Source organism: Meles meles, chromosome 15, assembly GCF_922984935.1.
Source record: "Meles meles chromosome 15, mMelMel3.1 paternal haplotype, whole genome shotgun sequence".
Classification (NCBI taxonomy): Eukaryota; Metazoa; Chordata; class Mammalia; order Carnivora; family Mustelidae; genus Meles; species Meles meles.
The window spans coordinates 11,054,303-11,082,259 of record NC_060080.1 but is presented as its reverse complement, the minus strand read 5'-3'; the positions used below and the strand labels follow the sequence as shown (position 1 = coordinate 11,082,259).

Sequence of the window (27,957 nt, the reverse complement as noted above, 5' to 3'; positions counted from 1 at the left end):
TATTTAATGTTTTAAAATAGCTTTGAATGTCCATTGAGTGTTTTTTAAATGACGGGAGGCAAGTAGATTTTATTTTCTTGCTAGGAAAGGGAGCATGTATTAGACCAGGAGCTCCTCAAGGGCAGAACACGTTTCATTTCTGCATCTTTAGTACTCGCAGACCGCATACACCCGGCGTGGCTAGGAGCCGGCAGCGTCCTCTGCCGCAATCCAGCTGGGAGCCTCTGGGTGTGAGCGCCACGCTGCTCCCTGAGGCTGAGCCCTTTTCTGAATTGGTTCTGTCTCTCTCCCTTCACAGTGGACACAGTGCTGACTTCGGTGGCTCGGGGGACCCCCTCCAGGTCCTGGAAGGTGTTGTGGCAGCCGTCCATGCCAGTGTGGACAAGGGGTAAGCCTAGCTCCTCGTGTGTATCTCACCTCGTGGCACCCCTCAGACTCTCAGGACTGCTTTGAATACCACTGTTCATGACACCGACAAGACCAAGCAACCTTTCTAGGTGGTTTTGAAGGAAGAGCTGAGGACTTTCTGCCTAACTGAGGAGTCTGCGTCTGGAGTCATGGTTTCTCCAGCTGTCCTCTTACCCCGTCAGCTCCAGCGGGACATCCCCTTCTCCCCAAAGCCTTGTTTGCTGGGGAGAGCATGGTCTCCGCCCACCTCGTTCCGCATGCAGTTGGGAGGGGGAGTTGCTTTGAGCCTCTTGGAAGAGAAGGGATTCACATCTCTAGGAGGTTAGCTGGACCGATGAAGGAAACTTTCTGGACTATGTGTATTATATTTTTTTGAAAAATTTATATCCCTTAGGTCTGCCTTGCCCCAGAAGTATGACTATATAGGCTTTATAAGTCTAGAAAGGTGTGTGTCTCTAATGCCATTTTGAAAAGCTTAAATTCAATTAACATATAACATATTTGTTTCAGTGGTGCAGGTCTGTGATTCATCAGTCTTAAACACAATACCCAGTGCTCACCACAACACATACCCTCCCAGTGTCCATCACCCAGCCACCCTATACCACCCCCCCCCCCCCCAGCAACCCTCAGTTTGTTTCCTTAGATTAAGAGTCTCTTATGGATTGTCTCCCTCTGGTTTTGTCTTGTTTCATTTCTTCCTCTCCTCCCCTATAATCCTCTGCCTAGTTTCTTAAATTCTGCAGATCACTGAGATCATATGATAATTGTCTTTCTCTGATTGGCTCATTTCACTTCACATGATGCCCTCTAGTTCCATCCACAGTTTTGCAAATGGCAAGAGTTCGTTTTTGACGGCTGCATAGTATTCCATTGTATGTATTATACCGCATCTTCTTTATCCATTCATCTGTCGATGGACATCTGGATTCTTTCCATAGTTTGGCTGTTGTGGTCTAAGGCCATTTTTAGAAAGAATTTTTCATTCAGGTGCAGTAATAGTGACAGGAAGAACAGCAACCACAAGTTGTGGTTACGTATTTGCCAGAGTTCATGACATCTTTCATGTGTCTGATATCCATGTCGTCCCTGTAAGACCTCACCCCAATTTTCTTATTTTACTGTATTTTTTTCAAATAATCTCCACACCCAATGTAGAACTTGAACTCATAAACCCAAGATGAAGAGTCACCTGCTCTACGAACTGAGCCCGCCAGGCACCCCTGTTTTCTTTTTTTAATAGGAAATATGATACAATAATAATGAAGAAATATTTGCGGAAACACTTCATAGTTCATTAAGTAATGTACTTGTTTTCATTTGCATATTACCTTTAGTTATGGTGCAGGTACACATGTTTTTATACAGTTTCAACCAAAATTCATATTCTTCTTTTGTTTACTTACTACTGTAATTCTTCCCACTTGTCTTTGTAGATTTCCTCGTGACTATTTCTTTTTCTTTCTTTTTTTTTTTTTTAAAGATTTTATTTATTTATTTGACAGAGAGAGATCACCGGCTGTGGCCTAACCCACTGAGCCACCCAGGCATCCCTCCTCGTGACTATTTCTGATAGTTGCGTGTGTTGTTGCCATTTTCCAGGAGGCCTTGCCCCGGGTCATAGGCCCGAGGAATGGAACCAGGATCCTGGCCAGGCTCTGAGTCCTAATTTAGCACTCGGATGCCTGTACAGGGCATTTCCATGTTTTGCTTCGTGCCTGAGGCTTGAGTGGAGGAAAAGAGAATAAGCCGCACAGGCGAATCTGGGAAAGCATTGCAGTCAGCCTTCTACGCACTCAGCCTTCTCTGTTGTTCTAAACCCCCTGGCTTTGGGGTCTCGAAGTATAACGAAGCTGTTTTACACCTCTTACTTGAAATGATCTCTGTGTTCACTGTGTGTCATACCCCGGTGCTGCGTCACGAGGAGTTAGATATGGGGAGGAAACGGCGTCGCCCCTGAGATGCTCAGAGGCTCGAAGGGGAGATGAGCCTTCCTGGAGCTCTAGTTGCCATAGGACCGCGGCTGAGTGCTGTACAGGGAGCAAGGTGGATGGGGCGGTTTATTCCGTCTGGGGAAGTCAGGGTAGGATCCCCAAGCGGTGACATTGGTCCTGGTCCATGAAATGGGAGTCAGTGAGGAGCAGGAGCCGGGGAATGGGACCCCAGGCGGAGGAGGTGGCCTGTGCCCTTATGCGTGCAGCAGGGAGGGAGCAGGCGGAGATATTGCACGGGAAACCCTCAGCCCTGCTCCGGCAGCGCGTCCGGCATCTCCGTTCTGGTCCAGCCTCTGCCTCGCCCGGTGACTGCTGTCCAGCTGCGGGATGACACGATCTGAACTGGCAGTAAGCCCCCTCCAGTGGGGACGTGGCTAAAAGATCAGAAGGCAGTATTCTTCCTAGTGAATTTCCAGCCAGAAAACATAGGGGAATCCCACTTGGTTTTCTTGCATACAGACTCCTTGATTTTTTTTAAGCTTCGATTTCCAAAGAGGAAGCCATGGGGAAATGGAGAAGCAGAGCAAGATCTTACCTTTCATTCCAGAGACGCAGCGCAACAGGAAACTTCAGTGAACATTTTTTTTTTTTTTTTTGGCTTAAAAAAAAAATGAAGGAAGAAAAGTGAAGTCATAACTTTAATTTCTGGCAACTGTTTTTTGAATCCACACAGTTAAGCCTAAATCCTTGGCTTCGATTTCTCTGCCCAAAACTCTGCTTGGCAGATCTCATAGGGGAGCCACTTTCCTTTCCGGGTAGCTCCCTCTCAGGGAGAGTTAGGGTTACCAAGGGTAACCTTCTCAGGCACTCATTACGTGGCCTGCTACGGCTGCCTCATGCCCAGGAGGCCAGGCCAGGCCTGTGTGTCCCCCTCGCCCTCAGGCCATACCCTGGATCCCTCAGTCCTCGCCCTGAAACTTGACCATGCACTGCCCTCCCTGGCATCTGTTTGCAGAGTGAATCCCCTCTCTTCATGTACGCTCTCCACTCTCACAGTCACGTGCTCGAGGCCAGGCCCACACCAACCCACAGCGCTCCTGGCAGGTAGACTGCGCGGAAAAGTCAGAATTTGCATGTGTGTGTTCATGGCTATCACCACGTGTTTGGTTTTGTGGCTAATTTTTAGACAATTTATATCATCGGCAGCATGTCCTCCTTTGACTTCTGTACTCGTACAAGTCTGATTCGCCTTTGAACTACAGCTTCTGCTTCATTCACAAAGCCCCGTGGCCCTCCTCTTGCGCCTGTGCTAAATGTCGGCCTCACGCAGCCGTGGCACCCAGACAGGTCACCAGGGGCATGTCTGGACAGACAGACTTCCTTTCCAGCTGAACCAATTCTTGCCTCCAGACATCAGGGCTAAGTATTGTAAGGATTTGAAATAGTGTCAAAAATCTTTTGTAGCATCTACAATTAAAGATGAGATTAAGGTAATTAATTATTGAGAAGCTCAGGCACATACATTGAATTTTATAAGTGTACTTTCGCTCATGTTTTATGTATGTCTGTAACATATTTTAAGAATATAAATTTCCTGGTTGGGTTAAGAATTAGTCGGTTAGATTGCTTAAGAAAAAGGGGCTTAAAAGCATAGAATAGCTAAAACGATTTTCTAGAACAATATATTTGTTAAACCTAGAACTAAGAAAAGATCATCATACATTTAAAAACAAAAAAGTAATGAACGTCGATGACTCAGTGCTGAGATCTTCAAAGTGGCTTTTTGGGAACCCACTTAATCCTCACAACAATCCCGTTATAGTGTTGGTATTACCCCCATTTCAGATTAGGACATGATGCTCAGACAGGTTTAGTCGTGTGTCCGGGCTCACCCAGGTAAGGATATGCCCAGAAGTTCCTCTCACCAGATCTCACCTGCTTCCGACATTAAAGAGCCCACAACGGACAGGACTTCTCAGACACCACTGTGCACAGGAATTGCCTAGGGGTCTTCTTAAGATACAGATTTTACTCCAGTAGGTCTGGGTAGGGCCTGAAATTCTGCCTGTGTAACCCGCTCCCAAGTGCTGCTTCGTCCTCGGACTGAACTTGAAGGAGCAAGGTCTTGGCATCACTTCCCCCCTTTTCCCGCCTTTTGCATCTCCTTCCCTCTGCCTGGGCCGCTTTTCCGCTTCTACACCCACCCACCTCCCCTCCCCCCCGCCCTCCTCTACCTTTAGGCAGCTTTTAACAAGCATGAGCAACCCGTGTGAACCAGGACGTTAGTGATTCTCAAAAGGATGTGCAGAAAGAAATCCACCCAGAGAACAGATAATTAATGTGGAATTCCTCTGTGCACTATTCAAAAAGGAAGAAAGATTTCCTTCAAAACTATTGAGTATTTTAGAAGTTGTTGTTTGTTTGTGTAAATTGCTACTTAATCACAGTCCGGCTTCAGCTGTCAGAGGGCTTCCTGGATATTGAACAGTGTCAGATCTTTCAGACTTCATTGAGTTCTTTGGTATTACCTGGGGATTTCACAGTATTTTTAGAGCTCAGAAAATAAAAGGAAAAAAAAAAAAAAAAAAGGAAAGCCCACCAAAGCAAATTGAATCTGATTTCTTCTTAGTCTTCATGCTCTGTGGGGCAAAATAAATCATCAGCCGTCGCCTAGGTACCCACAGTGCCGCGCATTGTGTGCTGGCGTCCTGAGCCCCGCTGACAGCCACGGTCACCATTGCGGTTGGCGGGTCCACTGTCCTGCGATATTTCTCAGGGCCACCTCAGGCCATACTGAGGACTTCATTTTTGCCTCATTTTAGCAAGATGTGCCCAGGCTCTTACTGATAAACGAACCTCAGAAAGAGATTCTGGGTTGGCATACGTTTGGGAATAGCCACGAAAGGGGGGTTATTCGTGTTTGCCAAAAAGTTCAGATTTGAGATTGGAATTGTGTGTATATCAAAATTATTTCCTTTGTAGGAATTTTTCTTTTGATAGAATTTGATTATGTTAATTATTTGTAGGAAGTCACACTTTTTCCGCTACCGCAAGGCTATTAGCATGTTATGAGTTTGTTTATTTGCAGTTCTCTAATTCCTGGCCGAGTGCCAATAATAGAAGCTATTACACTGGGGAGGGTCTCCTCCACGCAGCTCCGTATGCAGTGAGGCAAGTGCGTGTGGCATGTGGATCAATGACCCGAGTTGTGGGATCTATGTAGAACACGAATATTGGGGTCATTCACTGTTCACTCACTTAGGTTTACTTGCTTCCCCTCCTCGCTCCCTTCTTCATCTCGCCTTGCCTTTTACACATCAGGATTTGCACACGTATTTCCCACGGAGGCCAGGCAGGTGACGGGAGGGAATGAGCGAGGTGGGCAGAGCTTACACCGAGAAGAAGGTGGGGGTGGAGGGTGAGCGGAACGAGGGTTCACATGGGCCTTGTCCGTAGGAAATAGCGGTCAGTGGCTAGTGTGTCCTTTTCATCCAGCTTTCCAGGGGCACCTGGTGGTTAAGGAAGGGAGTAGATGCAAAGAGATTTCATCACAAGGAAAAACATTTCTTTTTTAATCTAAATGAGCTGACGGATGTTAACTAAAGTTACTGTGGAATCCTTTCACCGTATGTGTAAGTCAAATCATCATGCTCTACCCTGTCAGTTTATACAGTGCCATATGTCAGTTCCATCTCAGTAAAACTGGGGGAGGAAATAGAGGAGCTGGAAAAATCTTGATTTCCTGTAAAAATTTTAAATTTTGAAACATTGGCATGCACCATACAAACCAACACAAAACTTCGCCTGCCAGTTTGTAACTTCCATATAGAAGATATGACTAAGTGACCTTCTGTTCCCTTCAGGCATTCAAATTCTATGCCATTTATGTTTATACGAAATCACAGTAGTCTGTGTTTTTTTTGTTGGAATGCAGTCTTTTCCTTCCCCCATTCCCAAATAAGAATAATAATTTTATTTGTGTAGTGTGTCATGATTATATAAAGTGCTTTTGTATTGACCATCTTTTTTAGTGAACCTTAACAATGTAAGTTCAAGGTTGTGTTATCTTTGTAGGAATATGCCACACAGAATCTGAAAATTCTTTTACCAAGGATTAGCTTATTAATATTCTCACAATCTGTCTTTTTACTTTGATTCAGTAAGTGCTTTTGTTTGGCTGACATTTCTCTTCTATTCCTTTTGTGAATATCCTCTTGTTCTATAGAACACCACTTTTCTCAAATTAATCATTCAGTGAGCGTATTTTTGTTGTTATTGCTGCTGCGGGTCTTCTGTTAATAGAGCTATTTCAGAGGACTCCTTATCTTTTGGGCCAAAACCGATTGTGTGAATGTGTGTTTCCTTTAGACGTTAATTTCTTTTAAAACAGTGTACTAAATTACTCTGTGCAGTATAATAACTTCCTCCCCAGAAAATCCTCATTATAGAGAAAAAGGTGGAAAATGGCTATTTCCAGTGAAACTATGAGTGATTTTTTTTCTTTTATCTGTTCTGTAACTTTATCTGTTTAAAAACATTTATATAACTTTTATAATAAAGTAATAATGTTCTCTTTTTATTCCTAAGCTCATGAAATCTTCTCCTTGCCTTCATAAAATACTATGTAAATGGAATCATTTTCCCTCTTCCTGTTCTGTTTTTTCACATTATGAAAGTTATAATTGGTTATCTCTCACCTATTTACTTCAAAAATTGCAAACCCACAGGAAAGTTGCAAGCATAGAAAAAAGAATACCTGTATACGCTTCCCCTTGATTTGTCAGTTTGTTGCCATTTTATCAAATTTCTGCTCTTTCTCTGTCTCCGTATATGTGTGTGCAGGTATATTTGATGAGTCATGAAAGTGACTATGGATTTTATTTATTTATTTATTTTTAAAAGATTTTATTTATTTATTTGACAGACAGAGATCACAAGGAGGCAGAGAGGCAGGCAGAGAGAGGGGGGAAGCAGGCTTCCCGCTGAGCAGAGAGCCCAATGCGGGGCTCGATCCCAGGACCCTGGGGTCATGACCTGAGCCGAAGGCAGAGGCTTTAACCCACTGAGCCACCCAGGCGCCCCATGACTATGGATTTTAAAAACTCATACTGAAATGAAAATTTTAGCCATTTTGCAGTCAAAATCTTTAGGAGATGGTATCTAGGTAATGTCCTTGGGTGACTTTTCCCACAGACCTACCTTTCAGTTCTGTGTCATTTTACTGAACGCCAGTATTCACGCGGCTATCAGTGAGGCTTGCCTAGAACATGGTGCTTCCAGAACACAGCACTTCTGTTCTAGGAATGAGTTTTCCTAATTTTATTATGTGTTTAAACGATCAACCCAAAGTTAGAGCAGATTTCCCCAAAATGTCAAGTATTATCAACCGCACAATAAATTCTAATGTAAATGAAATCTAACTCAGTATCATGACTTAGAAAACATAATAATAATCTTTCTATATCTCGTCAGTATATGAATAATTGTCATCTTCTGCCCCATGTTCTGGAACGTGCTCCCGTTTGGTTTGGTAGTACTGTGTAATAATTGATGAGGCATTAAGATCGTTCAAGTTCAAATACTGGCTCACTCCTTACTTGGTGACCTTGGACATTAAACCTCTCTGTGGTTGTTTCCTCATCCGCAGATTGGAGATGATAACAGAATGCCTGAAAGAGAGTAATGATGAAGTGTAGAATTCATAGCTCCTTGCAACTCCATAGTCATTGTTTTCATTCTTGTTCACCATAGTCAGGTCTTGGGTAATTGTCAGACTTCCAGCTGCAATCTTCGTGACTCCAGCTTCTTCTTGTGGCTCATCCTACCTGCTCCCCATTAGGCACGAGGGTGGCAGGGTCAAAAAAATCAGCTTCGTATTATGTGAAATTGCTTCGGACTACAGGCCAAAAATGTGCTTTAAGCTCCTCTTCTCCTGAATTATACCTAATTGGACTCCTGCAGGCTTCACCCAAAAGGGCCTGAGCCTGCCCCAGCCTATACACTTCTCTGATCACTTAACATGATTATGACTTTTCAGTACTCAGAAATCCCCCATTGTTCTCATTCCAGACAAAGTTAAGACCAAAGGTCCTCGATGATAATGGTTGCCCCTAATTGAAGCACTTAGTTATCTCTTGATGTATTATGTGCTTTAAATTGATCACTTATGTGTCTGTTTCGTTCTCAAAAGCTTCATGGGTAAGGGAATGGTATCCATCTCCAATTTACAAATGAGGAACTGGGGCTCAGAACCAACGTCAGGGAGAGGTCAGTCTGGGAGCTGAGTCTGGGCCTGACAGCTGCCGAGCCTGAGCTTTCCAAGCGTGAAGCTGCTTTCACAGCCTTTGGCGCGTGCTCTGGGCCACCCACGCGAGGAGACCTCTGCTACCTACCTCAGCCCGTCCCTCGTTTACCACCTGGACGACAGTGCTCTAAGCGCCCCCCCTGGACATACGCTGTCCTTTCAAGTCTTGGGGTTCTTTTCTTGCTCTCCTCTTTGTCGGGATGGTTTTCCCCACCTTTCCATGTGCATACATGCCGTCTTGTCCGTTGTGGTCCTGTCTGTGCAAATGCCACAGCCTCTGTGAAGCCTTCCCTTCTTCGACTCACTGCTTCTCCAAAATGATCATTCATATTTACGTAATTAGTAATTTGAATTAGTAATTAGTAATTAGTCACTTTAGGAATCTTTCTGCCCGTTATCAGTTCTTCGAAGGCAGGAATGGTATGATTTTCATCCCTATATCAAGCACAAACTGGTGCTTGGATAACACCAATAATAATCATCATAATCCCTGTGCAGATGATGGTGACTGTTTATTAAGAACTTCCCCTGCGCTGTGCACTGTGGTGAAGTACTTCATGTACGTTATCTTTGTTTCACAGACTCCCAAGAGACCCCTTACAGGACCTCTGTCTACTTTCCTATAAAATGGGGATGGTGACGTCCATGATTTTTATATGGGGCCAGGGTTCACAGTTCCAGCACATTCCCCCAAAACGCTTTTCCTCTGCCTGACATTGTCTCCCTACTTTCCGCATAGATTTCCAGGAAATCCTGGTGCTGGTCTCCTTTTCTTGTACCCCACGTTTGCCAGTTTTGACCCATAGCAAGGACACTAGGTAAAGCTAACAAATGACATCGTGGATTGAGAAAATGCTTGAGCCAGTTAGCCATGGTGTTTAACCGTTTCTTTTATTCTGAAATACAAATAATGAATTATCTTTTTAATTGGAATTTCCATGAAGCTGTATGGACAAGTATATTATAGAATGTGCGTACTAACAGGAACACTCAGTGGTAATTATAGAATCTTTCAGAATTTCCTGTGGTGGTGTTCGGGCATGGAATTTGGGACTTGGTGCAGGTGATTTATTGCCTGAAGCCTCATAAGGATGTGGTTACAGCAAAACCCATGTGATTCAGGGCTTTATCACTGCTCCCCAGGGCCTTGTGCAAGCGAGGTATCTATATGAGACCTCTTAATAGTAATCAGTAGTAATTCATTGACATCATCATCAAACCAGTTGCTCTCCTGAGATGGCCCATTTGGGATTACAAGGGAAGAGATTCTAGAGCTGGATAGGAAGTTGCACAAATATTTCTTTCTTTGCAGGCTTTTAGACTTCACAGTACTTTTAATAACCATGCATTCATATTTTATCTTTAGGGTAGTATGAAGCCTGATGCTCTAACCGCATATGAAAATCCTATCACAGAGTATAGTGGTAGAAGGAACATGGGCTTGGACCTTGTATTGCACTGTTCTAGATATCTCTGGACCCACCATATTCCTTCTTTGAAGCCTGTTTCCTCATCTATAAAAAGAAATTTACATGTACAGCATAAGGGCTAACAATATTAATAATATTATCTATTTGAAGGTTACAAAGAGAGCTTAAAAATTCTAATCTCAAGGGAAAAAAAGTAACGATGTCAGGCAATGGATGTTAACTAAACTTATTAGTAACCATTCCACAACATATAAGTATATCGGATCATTAAGTTATGTATCTTAAACTTACACAATGTTATGTGTTAGTTATCTCTACAACTAGAAAAAAATTTTAAATAAAATAGAACTTAAAATATCTACTTTGCATAGTTACTGTCAACTAGTAATAGTTTATATAAAACTCAGAATGATGCCTGGCTCTCCGCATATCAGTAACAGAAATAAACCATACTTTTTATTACACTTTGTCTAAGACACAGAGTCGCTAAGAATATATTGATTATTTTCCATCTGCTTCATGTAACTCACTATGCTACTGCATAAAAATTATATTCATCTTACATAGTTTTAAAAATACCTCATATGGTTGCCTTGTGCCATTTAAAACCTAATAATAGGAAAAAAAAAAACTGTCACCCAACAAACAAGGCTTTGGGTCAATCGCTGCATTTGGTTACTGGGATTTTTTTTTTTTTTTAAGACTTAACGAGTTTCTATCTAACCCTTGATTTTGCCCTTCAGAGAAGACTTGGTTTCCTCCGAGGACCTGCTGGAGTGGCTGCGGCCCTTCTGTGCTGATGATGCCTGGCCTGTGAGACCCCGCATTCAGGTGCTGCAGATTTTGGGACAGTCCTTTAACCTGACGGAGGAGGATGGCAAGCTCCTTGTGTTCTTTAGAACGGAAGCTATTCTCAAAGCCACTTGGCCCCAGAGACAGGTAAGGGAGCGTCCGATTGGTTATCAGATGTTTTCTCTGTTAAAAATCATTGGAGGTTATTTCTTGATTACTTTGGACGATGCGCCAGTGAATAATCAGCTCGGGATGCCACCCGTCCCCTGTGTTCTCAGTCCGGCTGTTGAGGAGTGGAATATGCACAACAGAGCTGGTTTGGAGTTTCCGTCGGTTTGAAAAGGCGTACACACTGGAGGTGGTGTCTCGTTCACCTCCCGTGTGTGGATCATTTTTCTCTTCATAGGATGTAGTCAGGATTCTTCACAGGACGAGTTAATTACCGCAGCTCTCCCTGTCCCTGGAGAAACGCGGATGGAAATGGAAACGCAGTGTGCAGTTGAGCTCATTCATTTTTTTCATACTCTGCGCAGGCAGGCAGGTGGCCTCCTCTCTCTTCTGTATCTCGAGTGGTAATGTCGCACACACACAAGATCTCAGTTTCTCCATCCCATCCTTCAAGACGCTTCACTCCGTCCATCTTCTCTCCGGAACCTTCCCTGACCACTTCACACTTAGCTTTGAATTCCACACATTTGAGCTTTAATTACGTATCGTGTATTATTATTGTTACTGTCATTATCATTACTATTAAAGTCTTTTCTCCCCACTGCTGTGGAAACTCAGAAGCCCTGGAGGTTGTATTATTGTCTTTTGAATTCCCCTAAGTATGCTGTGCGCATACACTGAGCTCAGATACTTGTTGATTGAGGAAATGGGAATGCTGATTCCTAAATCAAAGAAATAGGGTGGCCATTGATGTTCGGCTCAAACTCTAAATGGATGCGTCCTAAAAGACATAGGATGTAAGAGTCAGTCACCTCAGCCGAGTGCATTAGCCTGAAGGGTAAATCATATACCAGTACGATAAAACTTCCCATATAATCTACTCTGTGAGAATTTCCTGGAAGTCTGACTGCAACTCGATTTACCTTCTAATTCTAAAGCTTTGCTCTTTAATTAATATTTATGTCCTTATTACTGCATTGAAAGAACAATGAATTTCTTCTTTTAACAATGAATCAGATATTGAGAATATCTTGAGACTCATCTCAGAACATCTTCCTCATTATTATTCTTATCTATTCTTATTTCCCTATGTGAGAGAAAGAGGTAAATACTATATTCTCTGTCGTTAGAGTTAGATAATTGGGTATGTGGAAAAGATGGACTTAACAGAAGTTCTGTAATCTTGCCAAATGCTGAAATGGATTGCTTCCTACAGAAGTCACTGGTCTCCGAATAACACTCTTTCTGAAGCCCCGTGACCTTACCGGTGTATTTAGTCTCAACATTTTGCCTTGAATTACGTGAAGAGATCACTAACAGTCTTCTCAAAGAGCAGTCTGGGGACACAAATGCGGAAGACGATGAACTATAGTCCAGGTCTCTGGCATGGTCAATGTTAGAGGTTTGCTGGTTCACGTAGTGTCTCTGAAGTAAGCAAGCTCAGAATTAGGTCATATTATTTTTGCCACATGGGACCTTGGATTATGACTCCTTCTGAAACAAATGAACTCTCCTACTCTCAGGTGCTTTTTTTTTTTTTTTTTTAAGATTTTATTTATTTATTTGACAGACAGAGATCACAAGTAGGCAGAGAGAGGAGGAAGCAGGCTCCCTGCTGAGCAGAGCCCAACGCGGGGCTTGATCCCAGGACCCTGGGATCATGACCTGAGTCAAAGGCAGAGGCTTTAACCCACTGAGCCACCCAGGCACCCCTCAGGTGCTTTTCTGACAGAAACGCCAGTTTGCAAGTTCTCAGCCGTGCTCAGTTTCCTCTTCCTTGAAGGCTGGAGCGGGGGTGGGAAAATGAGGCCGTTTTTTCTGGTTGGAGCCTCGCTGCATGTTACGACCAGTCTCTATTCCAACCATATTACAAAACAACGCAGAGGCCAGGGAAAGGGGAAAACACCCATCTTCTCTGTCATGTTGAAACAGTAGAACAGACACTTTGATATTTGGGGCAAAATGCTTCAGAAATAGTATGAGCATAACCACTATTTCTTCTTTAAGCTTTCCTTCAATTTCCAGTTACCCAAAGAACAAGTTCCAATGTTTGTAGGATTCCAGTGACTTCTGAGATTTCAATTTCTTTATAGAGACACTTTTTCCAAAAACAGGATCTGAGGGAGCTTAGCCTTTGTTAGGATTCCTTTTCCGTACATTTTTCCGAACTGACTGGACTGTTTGAGCACAGCCTGGCTTCTCCCCTTGCCTGTCTGTGTGTAGATCCTTGTGTTACTGCTTTTTCGGGCCCTAGAAAACAGCTCTCCCAACGTCTCTGACTCAAGTAAAATTCACCTCGTGCCCCCTTACTCTTCTTACGTTTCCCCCTTTTCCTTTGTCCTTGTAGAAGAGCAGTTTGTCTGTTCTCAGAAGCTAACGAGCTGAGTTTCTTCAGGTACTTAGTAATGGGAATACAGAAACGCCCCTTGTGGCTGAATTACGCCGTTCATCTGTAGTCTTCCTCCCCAAGTACACGAAGTCAATGAGGGTCTCCTCCTCCTCCTGTAAAAACGAAGTACTCTGTGTCAGCCTGGCATGGCCAATCCTAATCTGTTTCGGAAGGCACGTGAATTTGGTCAGGAAACTCTGCCTATAGCTGTAAATAACCATTCGCCACATGGAAAATGAACGCAGAAAACTTGTGGCTTCCCAGTGGAAATAGCTTCTAGAATGTTACAGAACTGTGGCCAGAGTTTACGTTGGAGGTCATCTCCATTATTGTTTTTACCTTTCACTAGAGCAGTAGAAAGATCAGGGCCTGGTGGACAAATCCTTTGTAAGTATAGGTCTTGGCCACCCTCCCTCATCTTTTGCCTTACTGTCTTAGAGAAGATTCCAGAACTGTGAGCCTTGTCGACTTGGTGTGCAAAGTGGAACCTTGGGCTGGAGGAGAGAGAGCATGGTTTGCTCGCTGTCATTGCGTCCACACACACACTACACTCTTCCTCGCCTCTCTATCCCAGACACCTAGGAGACCCCAAAATGTTGACTGCACAGGCTCCCATATTTTCTGTTCCCTATCCCTTTCTTCATTCTCAAAGGTAATATTCAGGGTAGAGGCAGATTCTTACCGAGCAAAGATAAGAATAGATAATGATATTGCAATGTTCAATTACCAGAAAATGTAGGACTGCTACCTTTGCTGTGGCTGGTAATCCTCTTAGGCAGACTTTGCATACATCAAAGAGGGACTTAATATTTAATTATCCTCAAGGTGCCCAAAGTAGTAGCCCCACAAATCAATGTGTTGCTGGGAAACCAGCCAGCTCCTGCAAAATTCCACACCGAGTCTGTGGAGCCTGCTCCCTCACTGGTTCGCAGAGAGACAGCAATTTTCTAGTTTTCTAATGATTAGTTAACAGAATTAAAAATTCAGAGGCCCTCATTTTTCAACTGCTTGAAAGGCCTTCCTCCCCATTCCAGAAAAGTGCCCTGGCGTGGAGGGCAGGGGTGAAGGGAGGGAGAGAATGTGTGTTGGGGAAGGGATGAACGTATGGTGTTCATTCCCTTGGTACAATTTATCTGAGTTTTTCAGGTTTTGTAATTTTCTAGTTAACTGGTGCATGAAAAATATGGGCCAAAATACTGATGTTTCCTCAAAAAATTCCATACCCTTTCACCTTATTGTTTTTTTCTGTTTTTGTATAAAATAGGACGTGTGGCTTAGAGTTGCACCCTTTAAATTTCAATCCGTCTGGATTTGTGGTTACAAGTGATCACCAGAAAAAATTAGTTTAAGAAGACTTACTATCATTATTTTTAAGCATGGAAATAAGCATTGGGCATGGTGCCCAACGAGGAGGGCTTGAACTCACAGCCCTGAGATCAAGACCTGAGCTGACATCAAGAGTCAGACTAGTAACCGACTGAACCACAGGTGCCCTAGTTTAAGAAGACTTCTAATCTTATTACAAATCCCTGCATTTTGCATACTTTGAAACATGCAAGGACATATTTAACTCTTCTGATTAGAGGCCAGTTTGGTTTCCTTTGCCAAAACATTAACAAAATACACACTTCTTTATCAGAGCTCAGAAAATGAACTGTAGGACAGGTTCAATACGCAAAGCTAGACTTCGTTTCTTACAAAGAATTTACTGTTACCTTAAATGTCTTCAAAGCTAAGACTCATTGCTCTAAATGATTTGCTTAATCAAGCAGAGGGTAATAGTTGATGTTAAAAATACATATGCCTACGCACGTATATCCCACACATAGAAATTATCCATACGCATAATGTATCTTTAATAACCTTTGAAACTGATTCCTAGAACCAGAGGAGACTTTCGAAAGCCTGACAGTTCTATAGTCACATTTTATAGAAGAGGACACGATGTCCAGAAAGAAGTTACTTCTTCTGATTTTAGCTTAAATGTCACTATTTCTAAAGTGGCTGTCTCCTAAAGTAGGTCCCTAGTCACGATCTGTATCATAATGTCTTTAACTTTCTTTCTTTTTTTTTTTCTAAGATTTTATTTATTTATTTGACAGACAAAGATCACAAGTAGGCAGAGAAGCAGGCAGAGAGAGAGGGGGGGAAGCAGGCTCCCCGCCAAGCAGAGAGCCCGATGCGGGGCTCGATCCCAGGACCCTGAGACCATGACCTGAGCTGAAGGCAGTGGCTTAACCCACTGAGCCACCCAGGTGCCCCTGTCTTTAACTTTCTTATAACTGTCACTGTCTGCTAAATTCTCCCTGCCTGTCCTTCTGTCCATTATATGATGTCTTTCTTCTTCCATTAGAATGTAAATAACATGAGAACAGGGAGCATACAGATACTCTCAGTAAATAGTTGTTGAATAAATGAATATTAAATTTTTTAAAAATTTATCTAAGGTCACCTTTCAAATGGCAAGGCCAGGACCCCTGAGTTTCAATTTGCTGTTCTTGCCACGGTGGGGAAGGATTAGACCACGCTGCTTCCTCCTTATATGCAAGCAAAAATGATTTGCTTGGAATAATGAAGAGCTTTCCTTGCAGAGTGGCCTGGTGCTTTTAGGTTGTTGTTGCTGTTTTGTACTAATTTGCTGTACTCTGCTGACAGTGATTTCTGACCAGCCAGTTGCTTCTCAAATGGAAGCAAATGAGTCACAAGCAAGCATGTTTGTCCAGACATAAGCAAGAGGTCTGAAATGTTCTAATAGAGCTTGATATGCTTTTCTCCTAAAATATATTAAAATTGAGAGAGCATCTGTGTTACTGGGTTCTGCAAATATTCGGAAAGCTTGGAAGGCCCCTCTTTTAGGAATAAGGGTTTTTTCCCTTTAAAGATATTCGCTCTTGTCCTAGTTATCATGGGGGCAAGAGGGGACCGTGGATTGGGTATGAAGTACACGTTTACCACATGTAATCTTTAGAATAGCCTTTCTAAGTCATTACCATTCTCTGGTTGAGATGAGGTCACATAACCTGTTGAGGTCGCCCAGCCCGTGAGCGATAGAACTGGAGTTCAAATCCTATCTGATCCCAAAGACGATGTTCTTGGCCTCATACCGCACGCCTTCCCACCTGCCAGGGAAAGCTACTCAGCACTAACATTTGCGTAGCCTTGAACCACGTAGAGCGTGCTCTGCTCACCTTCTGCTCTCTCTGCTGTGCTGTTGCCTAGATCGACTCTGACTGGGCATGAGAAATGAGGAGTTTGAATCAGAAAACAGAAAGCACTGCTTCATCTCTTCGCTTTTTTCACTGTCTCCATATAGAGCACGGTGTGTGTTCACTGCTGCCCAGAACGTTCTGAAGAATGGCATGCCTAGAAAGAGCTGTAGGGGAACTGTTCACGGAGGAGTCTCCAAGCATAGATTATGCACCGTCTCCGTGCTGTACTCTGGGGCCAGACAAAGAGACCAGGCCGTTAGCAGTGAAGTGTTTGGGCTCGTCCCACAGAACGGCATTCAGATCCCACTGTTACTTACCACTTGCTCGCTCCTTGACCTTGGAGACGTCACTATGGGATAGTGCATGTAAATCTCTAGCTTCAGTCCAGGTAAATGGGCCCTGCTGGTGTGGGGACTCCGATCCAGTGGAGCACATAGATACAGAAGCAAAGAAGCAAATTCTCCGAAGACTGTAGATACTGCAGAGATGGCTACACAGTGCATAGGGTTCAAGGGAGGGCACGCAGCCATCTGTGTCTGGAGGCACTGAGGAAAGCCTGCTCCCAGGAGGTGAGCCTTGCGTGAAGGCAAGAGATGAGACTAGGAAGAAGCAGGCCAGACTACTTCCGGTGTCCTGCACGGGTTTCACCTTGACAGTGCTAAGCCCCCCCACCCCCGGGAGAGGGATGCCTGAGAAGCAATGTGATCAGATATGCTTTAGGAGAAGCTCTCTGACCTCTGCATGAACAGTGGGCGGGAGGGGTGCCGGTCAGTGGCAGTGGTCAAGTGGCCTGAATTTGGCCTTGAACTTGGTACCAGCCGTGAAGATAGAAGAGGGTAAAGAAAGCTAAAGGGGTTACTGCCAGGGGCCTGGGGGACTGCTTAGACGTGGCGGGGACAAGAAACACATTTGGGGCCCCTCTGATGTTTGCCGAAGTTGCTAAGGACAAAGTGGTACTAGGAAAAAGCAGAGGACAAACTCGTTCTGTTGCGAAGGACACTAAGTTCAGGGCTGTGTTTTACACCTAAACAACACTTCTGGGGCTCAGGGTCTGTGTGCTGAGATAGGAGGCTCTGCTTATCCCCTTCACTGGGCAGACTTCCTTCACAGCCTTATAAACATCCTAGGCCACAGTGACCCCTTTCTGGGACGCACACTTGGGTTTAGTATGTGTCACTGGGTGACTGCTCCATCCCAGGGCTCTCCTCCCAGGATCAGGTCAGCTCACGACCCACGTGGGCTCTCTGTAGCAAGAGAATCACATCCAGGGCCTTGCAAACCTCAGCAGCTGCGCCAGTCGTGCTGACCTCTCCCTGAGCAGCGCCGTCTCTGCGTTCCTTTTAAGGATCAGCGAGAAAAGTCGAAGGATGACAGGAGAAGAGGCGGGAAACATTTCAGCGTTTGGACGCTGGAGGGTGGTGAGGCTCTGAAGCAGCTGGGGATGCCTTCTGTTTTTTACTTTTGACTTTTTGTTTGGAAAGAATTTCAGGTTTACCCCCCAAATTGCATAAATCATAGAGGCAGTGTAACCGCTCATCAATTCCCGTGAACGTAGGAATATGGTGATTAATATTACTACATCGAGAATGATCCTCTACCTGATGGTAATTATTTTCCATTCATGGAGTGTGCTGATGTGCATTAATATCTATTTCATATTCACAAATACCTGAAGGAAAACAAGCCACAGTGTCGGTGCTCTGGGAAGATGCAGATTTCAGGACGAGGCCTCGGTTTAGCAAGGCCGCCACGTTCACGCTCAGCGGCCACAGAGACATTTCAGGGCAAAGCTGTTTTCATTGGAGAATAGGTGACTCCGTCCACTTTCTCAAGGACAGCGACTCTCCGATAAGGAGGAGGCTGCGTCTACTTGACAAATGGACTTACAGCAAGGGCTAAAGTCACCTAATTCAGTGAGGACAGAAGCATCGCTTCCAGAGACAGAAGGGAAAGAGATATCTTCATGTTTGAGTCACATTTGAATTTTGCCCTTTAAAATCCTATGGTGTTTAGTTAGAAGTGTCTGTATGGGATCATCACTAACCGATCCCCTCCCACCACCGCCCCCACGGACTGGGAGGGAGACAGCGGCATAGATTATTTCTCTTTCACGGGAGAAAAGGGTAGAATCACAAAACTTGAAGAGGAACTTGTGCGAAGTGGCTGATTATTTTCACTCATCTCTAGCAGGCATACTGTGGAGCCATTCCAAATCCCGTCTTGTACAAATAAATGAGATTTTCACAAGAGAGCACATTAACCCATGATCTCATTATCCTAAAACAGCCACTTTCTTCGTATGCTTTTTCTGTCCTGTCTAATCTACAAACCCGATTCTTATTAGAAGAACCCACAGCACACATCCAGCTCTCTGCTTTTTTTATATGTAGCTGCACATGAAGAATCCCTGTCACTTCTTACGTCCTCCTGTCTGCCACTCACTAGACTCGTTCCCTGGGCCACATTCTCTTATTTCATAATCACAACCATCGTATGATGTGTGTTATCTTCGTCTTACAGAAGAGGCAGTTAAGCCTCAGAAAGGTCCAGCAATGTCTCCATAGTATAATGTCTTTCCCTGTTACTCTGACTTTATCAGCACTGTTTTGAAAGCTGCGTATTTGATCAAAGTGCCCTTTATCATTATTTGACAGTCTCCTTGGGGAGGTATGTTGAAGCACTTGCTAGCCACCTGCCGTTCAGTTATCCTCGATGCTAAACTATGTCTGTGGTCACTTCCTCTTGTAGCTGTGAAGGCCCATGGCTCGGGTCTCTGTACGCCTCACACTTGCCTTGGAGTGTCCTAGCAGTCTGTATTTTAATAAGAACTGTGATACTTTCTGGAAAAGAGAAAATCTGATTCTTGCCTCGGTCTATGTTTGCGTTTAGCCTTCTCCTAGTTTTCAGATGTTTTGAGGAATTTAAATTCCCATGGTGTTAATATTGATCTGATGCTTCTGTATCTTCTGTAAGCCTTTGAGACCCGTGGCTTTCACTTTTATTGACTCAAAACAATACTTCCCTCTTTAATTTCTTTGCAGGTAATTTGCCAGATTTATAACATCCCGATTTTCTTCAATTTAGAATTAATTTTTGTAGCTGTGAATGAGTAACATTACTAGTTGTGATACGAAAATATATTGGGCCAAAACCCATGTCCTTTCTGTTTGAAGAAGTTTCTTTAGCCAGTCTTTAAGATGAAGGCTGTTCGTGACAGATTATCTTTTAGTTTTCCTTACCTGAGAATGCTTTCGTTACCCCTTTTTATCCTAAAAGTTAGTCTTACCGTATATAAAATTTATAGTTGACAGTTCTTTTAAGATGTGAAAAATGTTCTGCCACTTTTTTTCTGGCCTCTGTACTTCCAGATAAACAATAACCTGTTACTAAAATCACTCTTCTCTCTATAGGCATGTATTGTTTTCTTTCTGGCCTCTTTCAAGATTTTTTTCTTTGTCTTGAGTTTTCAGGTGTTTAATTATGATGTGTCTGGGTGCAGATTTCTTTGGGTTTATTTCTCAGCTCTTGAGTCTGTATGTTACTATCATCCACCAAATTTGGGAAGCTTTAAAATGTTATTTCTTGAAACACACTTTAAACTCTACCTTCTTTCTCTCTTCTCTAAAACTCTTATGAGAAATGATCTTACCTGGACTATCTTATATTTTTTGGTTGGGGGTCAGAAAATACCGAGTCTAAGTATCCTCCTTCCCCTGGATGAGGGGATATCAGACGCTGTGCCTGTGTTGTGCCTCCAGTCCTGGGGTTCCAGGCTAGTTAGCTTTTAGGAGTCCTCTGGTTGTCTTTTTCGTTATTTCCAAAGTTTATAATTGTGCTTAGCGGGGAAGAATAGGGAGAATTAGGGTCAGACCCCTCCAAATTGCAAAGGAAATGTTGAAAAACAAAAATAAAACTGGCGGCATCACGTTACCCGATTTTAAGCTTTACTACAAAGCTGTGATCACCAAGACGGCATGGTACTGGCACAAAAACAGACACATAGACCAGTGGAACAGAGTAGAGAGCCCAGATATGGACCCTCAACTCTATGGTCAAATAATCTTCGATAAAGCAGGAAAAAATAAACAGTGGAAAAAAGACAGTCTCTTCAATAAATGGTGCTGGGAAAACTGGACAGCGATATGTAGAAGAATGAAACTCGACCATTCTCTTACACCATACACAAAGATAAACTTGAAATGGATAAAAGACCTCAACGTGAGACAGGAATCCATCAGAATCCAATAGGAGAACATAGGCAGTAACCTCTTCGATATCAGCCACAGCAACTTCTTTCAAGATATGTCTCCAAAGGCAAAGGAAACAAAAGCGAAAATGAACTTGGGACTTCATCAAGATCAAAAGCTTCTGCCAGCAAAGGAAACAATCAACAAAACAAAGAGGCAACCCACGAAATGGGAGAAGATATTTGCAAATGACAGTACAGACAAAAGGTTGATATCCAGGATCTATAAAGAACTTCTCAAACTCAACACACAGAATACAGATAATCATATCAAAAAATGGGCAGAAGATATGAACAGACACTTCTCCAATGAAGACATACAAATGGCTATCAGACACATGAAAAAATGTTCATCATCACTAGCCATCAGGGAGATTCAAATTAAAACCACATTGAGATACCACCTCACACCAGTTAGAATGGCCAAAATTAGCAAGGCAGGAAACATGTGTTGGAGAGGTTGTGGAGAGAGGGGAACCCTCTTACACTGTTGGTGGGAATGCAAGTTAGTGCAGCCACTTTGGAGAACAGTGTGGAGATTCCTCAAGAAATTAAAAATAGAGCTTCCCTATGACCCTACCATTGCACTGCTGGGTATTTACCCCAAAGATACAGATGTAGTGAAAAGAAGGGCCATCTGTACCCCAATGTTTATTGCAGCAATGGCCGTGGTCGCCAAACTGTGGAAAGAACCAAGATGCCCTTCAACGGACGAATGGATAAGGAAAATGTGGTCCATATACACTATGGACTATTATGCCTCCATCAGGAAGGACGAATACCCAACTTTTGTAGCAACATGGACGGGACTGGAAGAGATTATGCTGAGTGAAATAAGTCAAGCAGAGAGAGTCAAGTATCATATGGTCTCACTTATTTGTGGAGCATAACAAATAACATGGAGGACATGGGGAGATGGAGAGGAGAAGGGAGTTGAGGGAAATTGGAAGGGCAGGTGAACCATGAGAGACTATGGACTCTGAAAAAGAACCTGAGGGTCTTGAAGGGGTGGGGGGTTGGAGGTTCGGGGAGCCAGGTGGTGGGTACTAAGGAGGGCACGTATTGCATGGAGCACTGGGTGTGGTGCAAAAACAATGAATACTGCTACGTTGAAAATAAATAAATAAATAAATAAATAAATGAAAATAGGGTCAGAGCCATTTTGTTTCTCTATTTATGTTTATCTTTTTTGTTTGTTTTAAAGAAATTGGACCGATTTTTTTTTTTTTTTTTAGATTTTATTTATTTGTCAGAGAGCACAAGCAGGCAGAGGCAGAGGGAGAAGCAGCCTCCCCACTGAGCAAGGTGCCCAATGCAGGACTCAATCCCAGGACCCATGGCCTGAGCCACCCAGGCATCCCATGTTTGTCTTTCTTTATGCCGAAATTCACTTCCAGTTTTGGTTACCTGAAATTATTTTTAAAACCTTATAGGATATGATGAACAGGACAAACATATTATCTTGGTGAATTTAGATAAATTTAGGTATTTTAATATATAGACACAAATTCTAGATTAGCACTTGTGTATCAAAGTATGTAATGATAATCCAGCAAAGCATATTCTTTCTTAGGCTTTAAAAAACACGTACTCAAGTCCGTTTTCAGGCCCATTTTCTTCTCTCATGGAGGGTGAGGCTTTTGTAGCTACAGTGGTAGAGAATTTAAAATCGCTTTCTTAAGAGCTGAACAGCATAATCCTTTGAAACCCTTTATGATGTGAGAGGGGGTGTACGAGTGTGCCTACCCAAAATGGGTAATTGTGTAAACTGCTATATTTTTCACATTTCTATTTTAAACATGAGGTCAATGCTCTGAAAAGTAAGTTACTAATAATTGAAACGGTTAATGAATTTTCAGAAGAAATTTTTCTTGACAAAAACGCACTTTTCAAAAGTCTGTGTACACATGAAGAGGGTGTTATACAAAGAAACTCCTAGCCAAACACATTTTAAAAATAGAAACGATTATTGGCACGCTGATATAAAAACAAGCACATAAAGGTTTAATTGATAGTTTTTTTTTAAAGATCTTTCTCTCCCTTAGGATACACTTTCGTGTCCTAAAAATCGACAAGCTGTTAGTTTTTGAAAAGAAAGAAACCCAAATGATACTGAAAACAAGAATCACTTTTTTCTGATCTCTTCTGCTTCCTGGTGGGCATCGAGCAACCCGTGGTAGACTCCATGGTCCGTGTAAAGGAGAAACCCCTTATTTTTCATTCTGCAGGAGTTCATTGTAGCAAGTGGAGTATCGACTCTGCTTGCAACATTACAGGCATACCATTCAGTTGTTTTTAAATACTTCCAAAACACAAACCTTGTCTTCAAATAAACTGTAAAAACTTGGATTTTAACTCAGAAAAGAGCAGCCATTTACCACGCCCTTTCCCCCGCTGCTGACCGTCAGGCACCTTCTCAGAAATCCTGAGACTTTGCGGGGGTACTTGGAGTCCGTTGAGTGGATGAGGGAAAAGAGACCGAGAGCAGGACTGTGCTGAGATCACGCAACTACCCGTAAAGCATTATTGGTAAAGACATAATGTCAATAAACGCTGCCCCCCGCCGCCCTGCCTTGGGTCTCTTTTAATGATTTCCTTCTCAGTGGCATCTTCTTTATAAGCCTCACGTCCATCTTCAGTAACAAAAGAGTCAAGAATTTGGCTCAGAAATTCATGAAGTTATGGCCACTCCGTGAATATTTAATATCGCCATTCTGGGCTAGGATATTTTATAAATGATGGAATGTCTTCATTTATTCATTGGTTTATCCATGTGTTCAAACACTCAGTAAACACTGGGCATCTACGGTCCGTCAGGCATTATGTTAAGGAGGAGGGAAAAACCAGTGAACAAATGAAAGTCTCTCATTTCAAGGAGCGTCCACTGTGATGGAAGGAGAAAGGCAATAAGCAAAAAGATACGTAATACGTCACACGTCACATACTTGTGCCTGCTAAGAAGGGACATAAACTGAGGTGCGAGAGACCGACGGTGGAGGGGAATGCAGCCTGAGGGGGGCAGTTACACAGCACCTTCTCCGATGAGGTGACGTTTGAGAGATTTGAAGGAAATAAGCAAATGAGCCCTACAGATGTCTGCAGAGAGAATGTGTCAGGCAGAGAAAACAGACCAGCGTTCCCGAGGTGGAAGCATGTGTGGTGGCCACGGGGCTCCGGAGCCTGGAGAGGAGTTGACGGTGGGAGGTCGAGTCCAAACAGGTAGACGTCTTGAGTTTGAGATTTTTTTGTTTGTTTGTTTTAAACGTTTCTTTATAAATAGGCAAGAATATACTGCCAAACTCCCAATTAGACCACCCATTTAAATACTTCAGAGCTCGTCTGGCTTGTTGAGTCCTCTAGTTCCGGAACATCCTGATCTGATGATAATTAACGTATCAGCTCTACCGCTTGCCAGCCACGTTACCGGGAAAGAGAAGGCGGTTTTCTCATCTGTAAGGGGAGGTTAATAACACCTGTGCTCTTCTCCACCCAAAGCCATTTTAAGGGTGAACTCTTCCTGGATTCTGAAATTATTTCAAAAAGTATAAAATGCTCTGGGGTTAGTCCGTGGAGGAGTGACGCGAGGCTTCAGGCAGGTTTTGAAGGATCTGTTGGGTTGCCGTGTGAGCTCCGGTTGCCATAGTAATTACCAATCATTTCATAGTACATATCAGCTCTTGTGGAAATGCAGAATTCATGCTATGCCCTGTTCAGGTGGCTATTTTGGATTAGAGCCAAAATTTGACCACTAAATTAAGTGCTTTGGAAACATGCATTTGTACAGACAACCTAACAAATGTACAGGTAACCATCCGTTCTCGTTATCCTTTCAAGGGATCTGTCATCATCTGAGTCTCAGGTACCCAAATGTAGAGAGTCTGTGTTCAGAGAGGCTCAGGAACAGGAAAAGCAGCTGTTGGCTTACTTTTGTATTTAAAACTGCTTTCTCACTTAGCATAGCAAAACCATCAGCGGCAGATGCTGGAGGTGCGATTGGTTTCAGGACTGCCTCGATGTGAAGGTCGTATCATTCAGTTATGCAACTGGAACACGAATTCGTGTTCTTGACTTGGTCAGAACTCCTTCTGCATTAGAAATGGAGATGGGAATAAAAGGATATTTTGTTTGATTTTGATGTGTCACGAAAATCCTATGACGAATGCACTTTAGTCAAATCTTTAAATTTCAAATTAGAGAAATTGTCTAGACAACGTGAAAACTCAGCAATAATCATGCTGAAATGAGAAATAGAAAACTTAGCAATAATCATGCTGAAATGAGAAATAGAAATGCATTTATGATAATTTAAATGAAAAAAGTTTGACTAATGTTAAGTATGATGAACTATTATAATTTCATATACAATAATTCTGTCTTTTAACATAACGCTTATTAAATACCAATAAGCCAGTCCTCTACTTGTTTGAATTTATTTTTGTAATGAACGTTCAGAACCTTCCTATAATTTGTTCTAAACAATTGTTTAAAGTAAGAGTAAGGTTTAGAGCTTTTGAAGATTTTGGGGGGTGAGGGGTGGTTAGGGTGGTGGGGTGAATCTCACCTCTCAACGCATTGTGAACATTTTCAAGAGTGTTTAATCAGAATCATCAAGTGTGAATTCCTCTGTAACCCAGTGAAGTAGCCTCTGCCACCAACGTCAAGTGTGTATTTCCACGTCCAGGTATACACAGCTGACATTGAGAACGAAGAGAACCGCCGCGCTCTCTTCACGGAACTCCTGGAGTCCAGCCACCAGGAGGCGGAGTTTCAGCACTTGGTTTTGCTCTTGCAAGCTTGGCCACCTATGAGCCAGGACTCCGAGTAAGTGGTAACATAAAGTTACATCTCTTTTGTCTGCTCTTAGTTTTAAAAATTCAGTACCTTCAAAAGAAATACATAAAATCAGCCTTTAGCAGAAAGGAGAATTGTTTATTTGAAATATTGCACTTTCTTTCCATTTCCTCTTGCCCCTACATGCAAATATTTTACTCAAAAATATCAGACCGTGCTTAGTAATAACATCTGACTTAGGGGCGCCTGGGTGGCTCAGTCAGTTAAGCGTCTGACTTCGGCTCAGGTCATGATCTCAAGGTCCTGGGACCAAGCCCTGCCTTGGGCTTCCTGCTCAGCCAGGAGTCTGCCTTTCTCTCTCTCTCTCTCTCCCTCTACCTTACCTCCCCCCCCCCCCCTCACTTGTTCTCTCTCCTGGTAAAAATCTTCAAAAAAAAAAAAAAAATCTGATGTATATAGCGACAAAATAATTGTGTTCTAGTATTTTCACCAGGAAATGTTTTGAGTCCCTTTTAACACAGCTTGCCCTGCTAACTTGAGAATCCATACGGAATAAATTGATAATCCGCATTTATTGAGGACACACAATGTTATGTGCAACTTACATATATTACCAGTTCACTGTGTGGGCCTCCCTGCAAGGCAGAAGAAGGAGGCAGTGGAGACGCAGAAGGGAAATGACTTCGGGCACCCCGTGGCTGGTAAGCGGAGGAGGCGGCGCTCTACCTGACGCCCGGCCCCCTTCACGGCCCGCCACCCTCCCTGTCCTGCTGGGCTCACAGCTGCCGCTGGTGGCTGCGCTCAGCGGTCCTGCAGGCCCCGAGCTGCCGGCCGAGGCTTCCTTCGGAAGAGGCACCGGCTTTTCTCTGAGCCCATATGCTTCTGTCATGATCTGCGGCTCCTCGCTGGCCAGAACTAGAAGCCCCCATGGCTCTGTTTCAGACGCCTGCTCGCCCCCCGCCTGGTCCTTTCCTCCCGTGCTCTGCAAGCCCACACTGCCTGCGCCAGAGCACGGCTCCGGGCCTGGGAAGAGACATTCCTGGAGATAAATCCACCTGCGAGCAGTTTCTAAAGGACTCCTCAGGAACATGTGGCAAGGACTCTTCCCCTTCTCCCTAGGATGAGACTGTTAGGATTACCCGAAGCAAACCAGGGAGAGTGGCGTCTTTGTTTTGTGTCCAGCCACGTGTCTGTAGAGAGGGGGAAGAACGTTTCTGAGACCTGTCATTTGTGGCGTGCGTGCCACCCGGATATGCAGCTTTCGACGTGCCGTTCTTACCTTCACTGCTGGAAACCCTGCAGTACAGGCTCTCCATCATAAAACCTTCGGTTTCCCACGGGGGGCTGCACCGAAGCAGCGTTGCTGCTTGGTCCTGGCTGTCTTGGCAGAGCTGCCCCGGGACACCAGGGGCTTGTTAAAAGTGGTTTCCCAGCAACGCCTGCGTGGCTTGGTTGGCTAAGCAGCTGCCTTGAGCTAAGATCATGATCCCGCAGTCCTGGGATCGAGTCCCACATCGGGCTCCTTGCTCAGCGGGAAGCCTGCTTCTCCTTCTGTCTGTAGCTTTCCCTGCATGTGCACGCTCTCGATCTCATTCTCTCTCTCTCTCCCCATCTTTCTCTGACAAATAAATAAAAAAAATCTTAAAAAAAAAAAATCACCCACACTTGGCTTGCTGAGTCCAGCTCTCCCCTGGGAATCCGTTTCTAACCAGCTCCTCTGTGACGGTCATGTGCGGTAGATATGGAGCCGCTAATTAGATTGTCAGTAATGCTTTGCTTTTTTAGCAGATGATTAGGGTTGCAGTGTAGGTTTCCTCATGCCCTCAGAATGGATCTCTTGGTCTAAAGAGAACTTCTCAGTATCAAAGTACACTCCCCCAGTCTATTTGTTTACTGTGGTTTTACGGTTTCTTGTACTTTTAGAACAGTGACCATTTCAAATCACTTACCCACAAGAAGTAAAGTCAGCTTCACTTAAGACATTTATTGCATTTTAAACATTTAATACATTTATAGATTTAAAAAATCTTAGTTTTTAGAGGTACATTCTTTGATAGCCAGTATAAAGTGAAATTTGTAAATTGCTAACCTGTGTTTTAAAAACCTCCTTTAAGGGACATGTGGGTGGCTCAGTCATTTAAGTGTCTGCCTTTGGCTAAAGTCATGGTCCCAGGGTCCTGGGATCGAGTCCCACTTCAGGTTCCTTACTCAGCGGGGAGCCTGCTTCTCCCTCTCCCTGCCACTCCCCCTGCTTGTGCTGTCTCTCTCTCTCTGACAAATAAAGAA

General features: G+C 43.6%; 1 protein-coding gene across 2 annotated transcripts in view; it reads left to right on the top strand.

Annotated features, from left to right (window-relative positions):
- Window positions 1–27,957, top strand: part of NBAS (NBAS subunit of NRZ tethering complex) — a 339,756-nt gene that overhangs the window by 288,793 nt on the left and 23,006 nt on the right. For both annotated transcript variants that reach the window (XM_045979111.1, XM_045979112.1), the window contains 3 exons: window positions 299–388; window positions 10,820–11,015; window positions 25,562–25,701. In XM_045979111.1, the coding sequence (XP_045835067.1) occupies window positions 299–388; window positions 10,820–11,015; window positions 25,562–25,701 (426 nt within the window). The remainder of the gene's footprint in view (window positions 1–298; window positions 389–10,819; window positions 11,016–25,561; window positions 25,702–27,957) is intronic.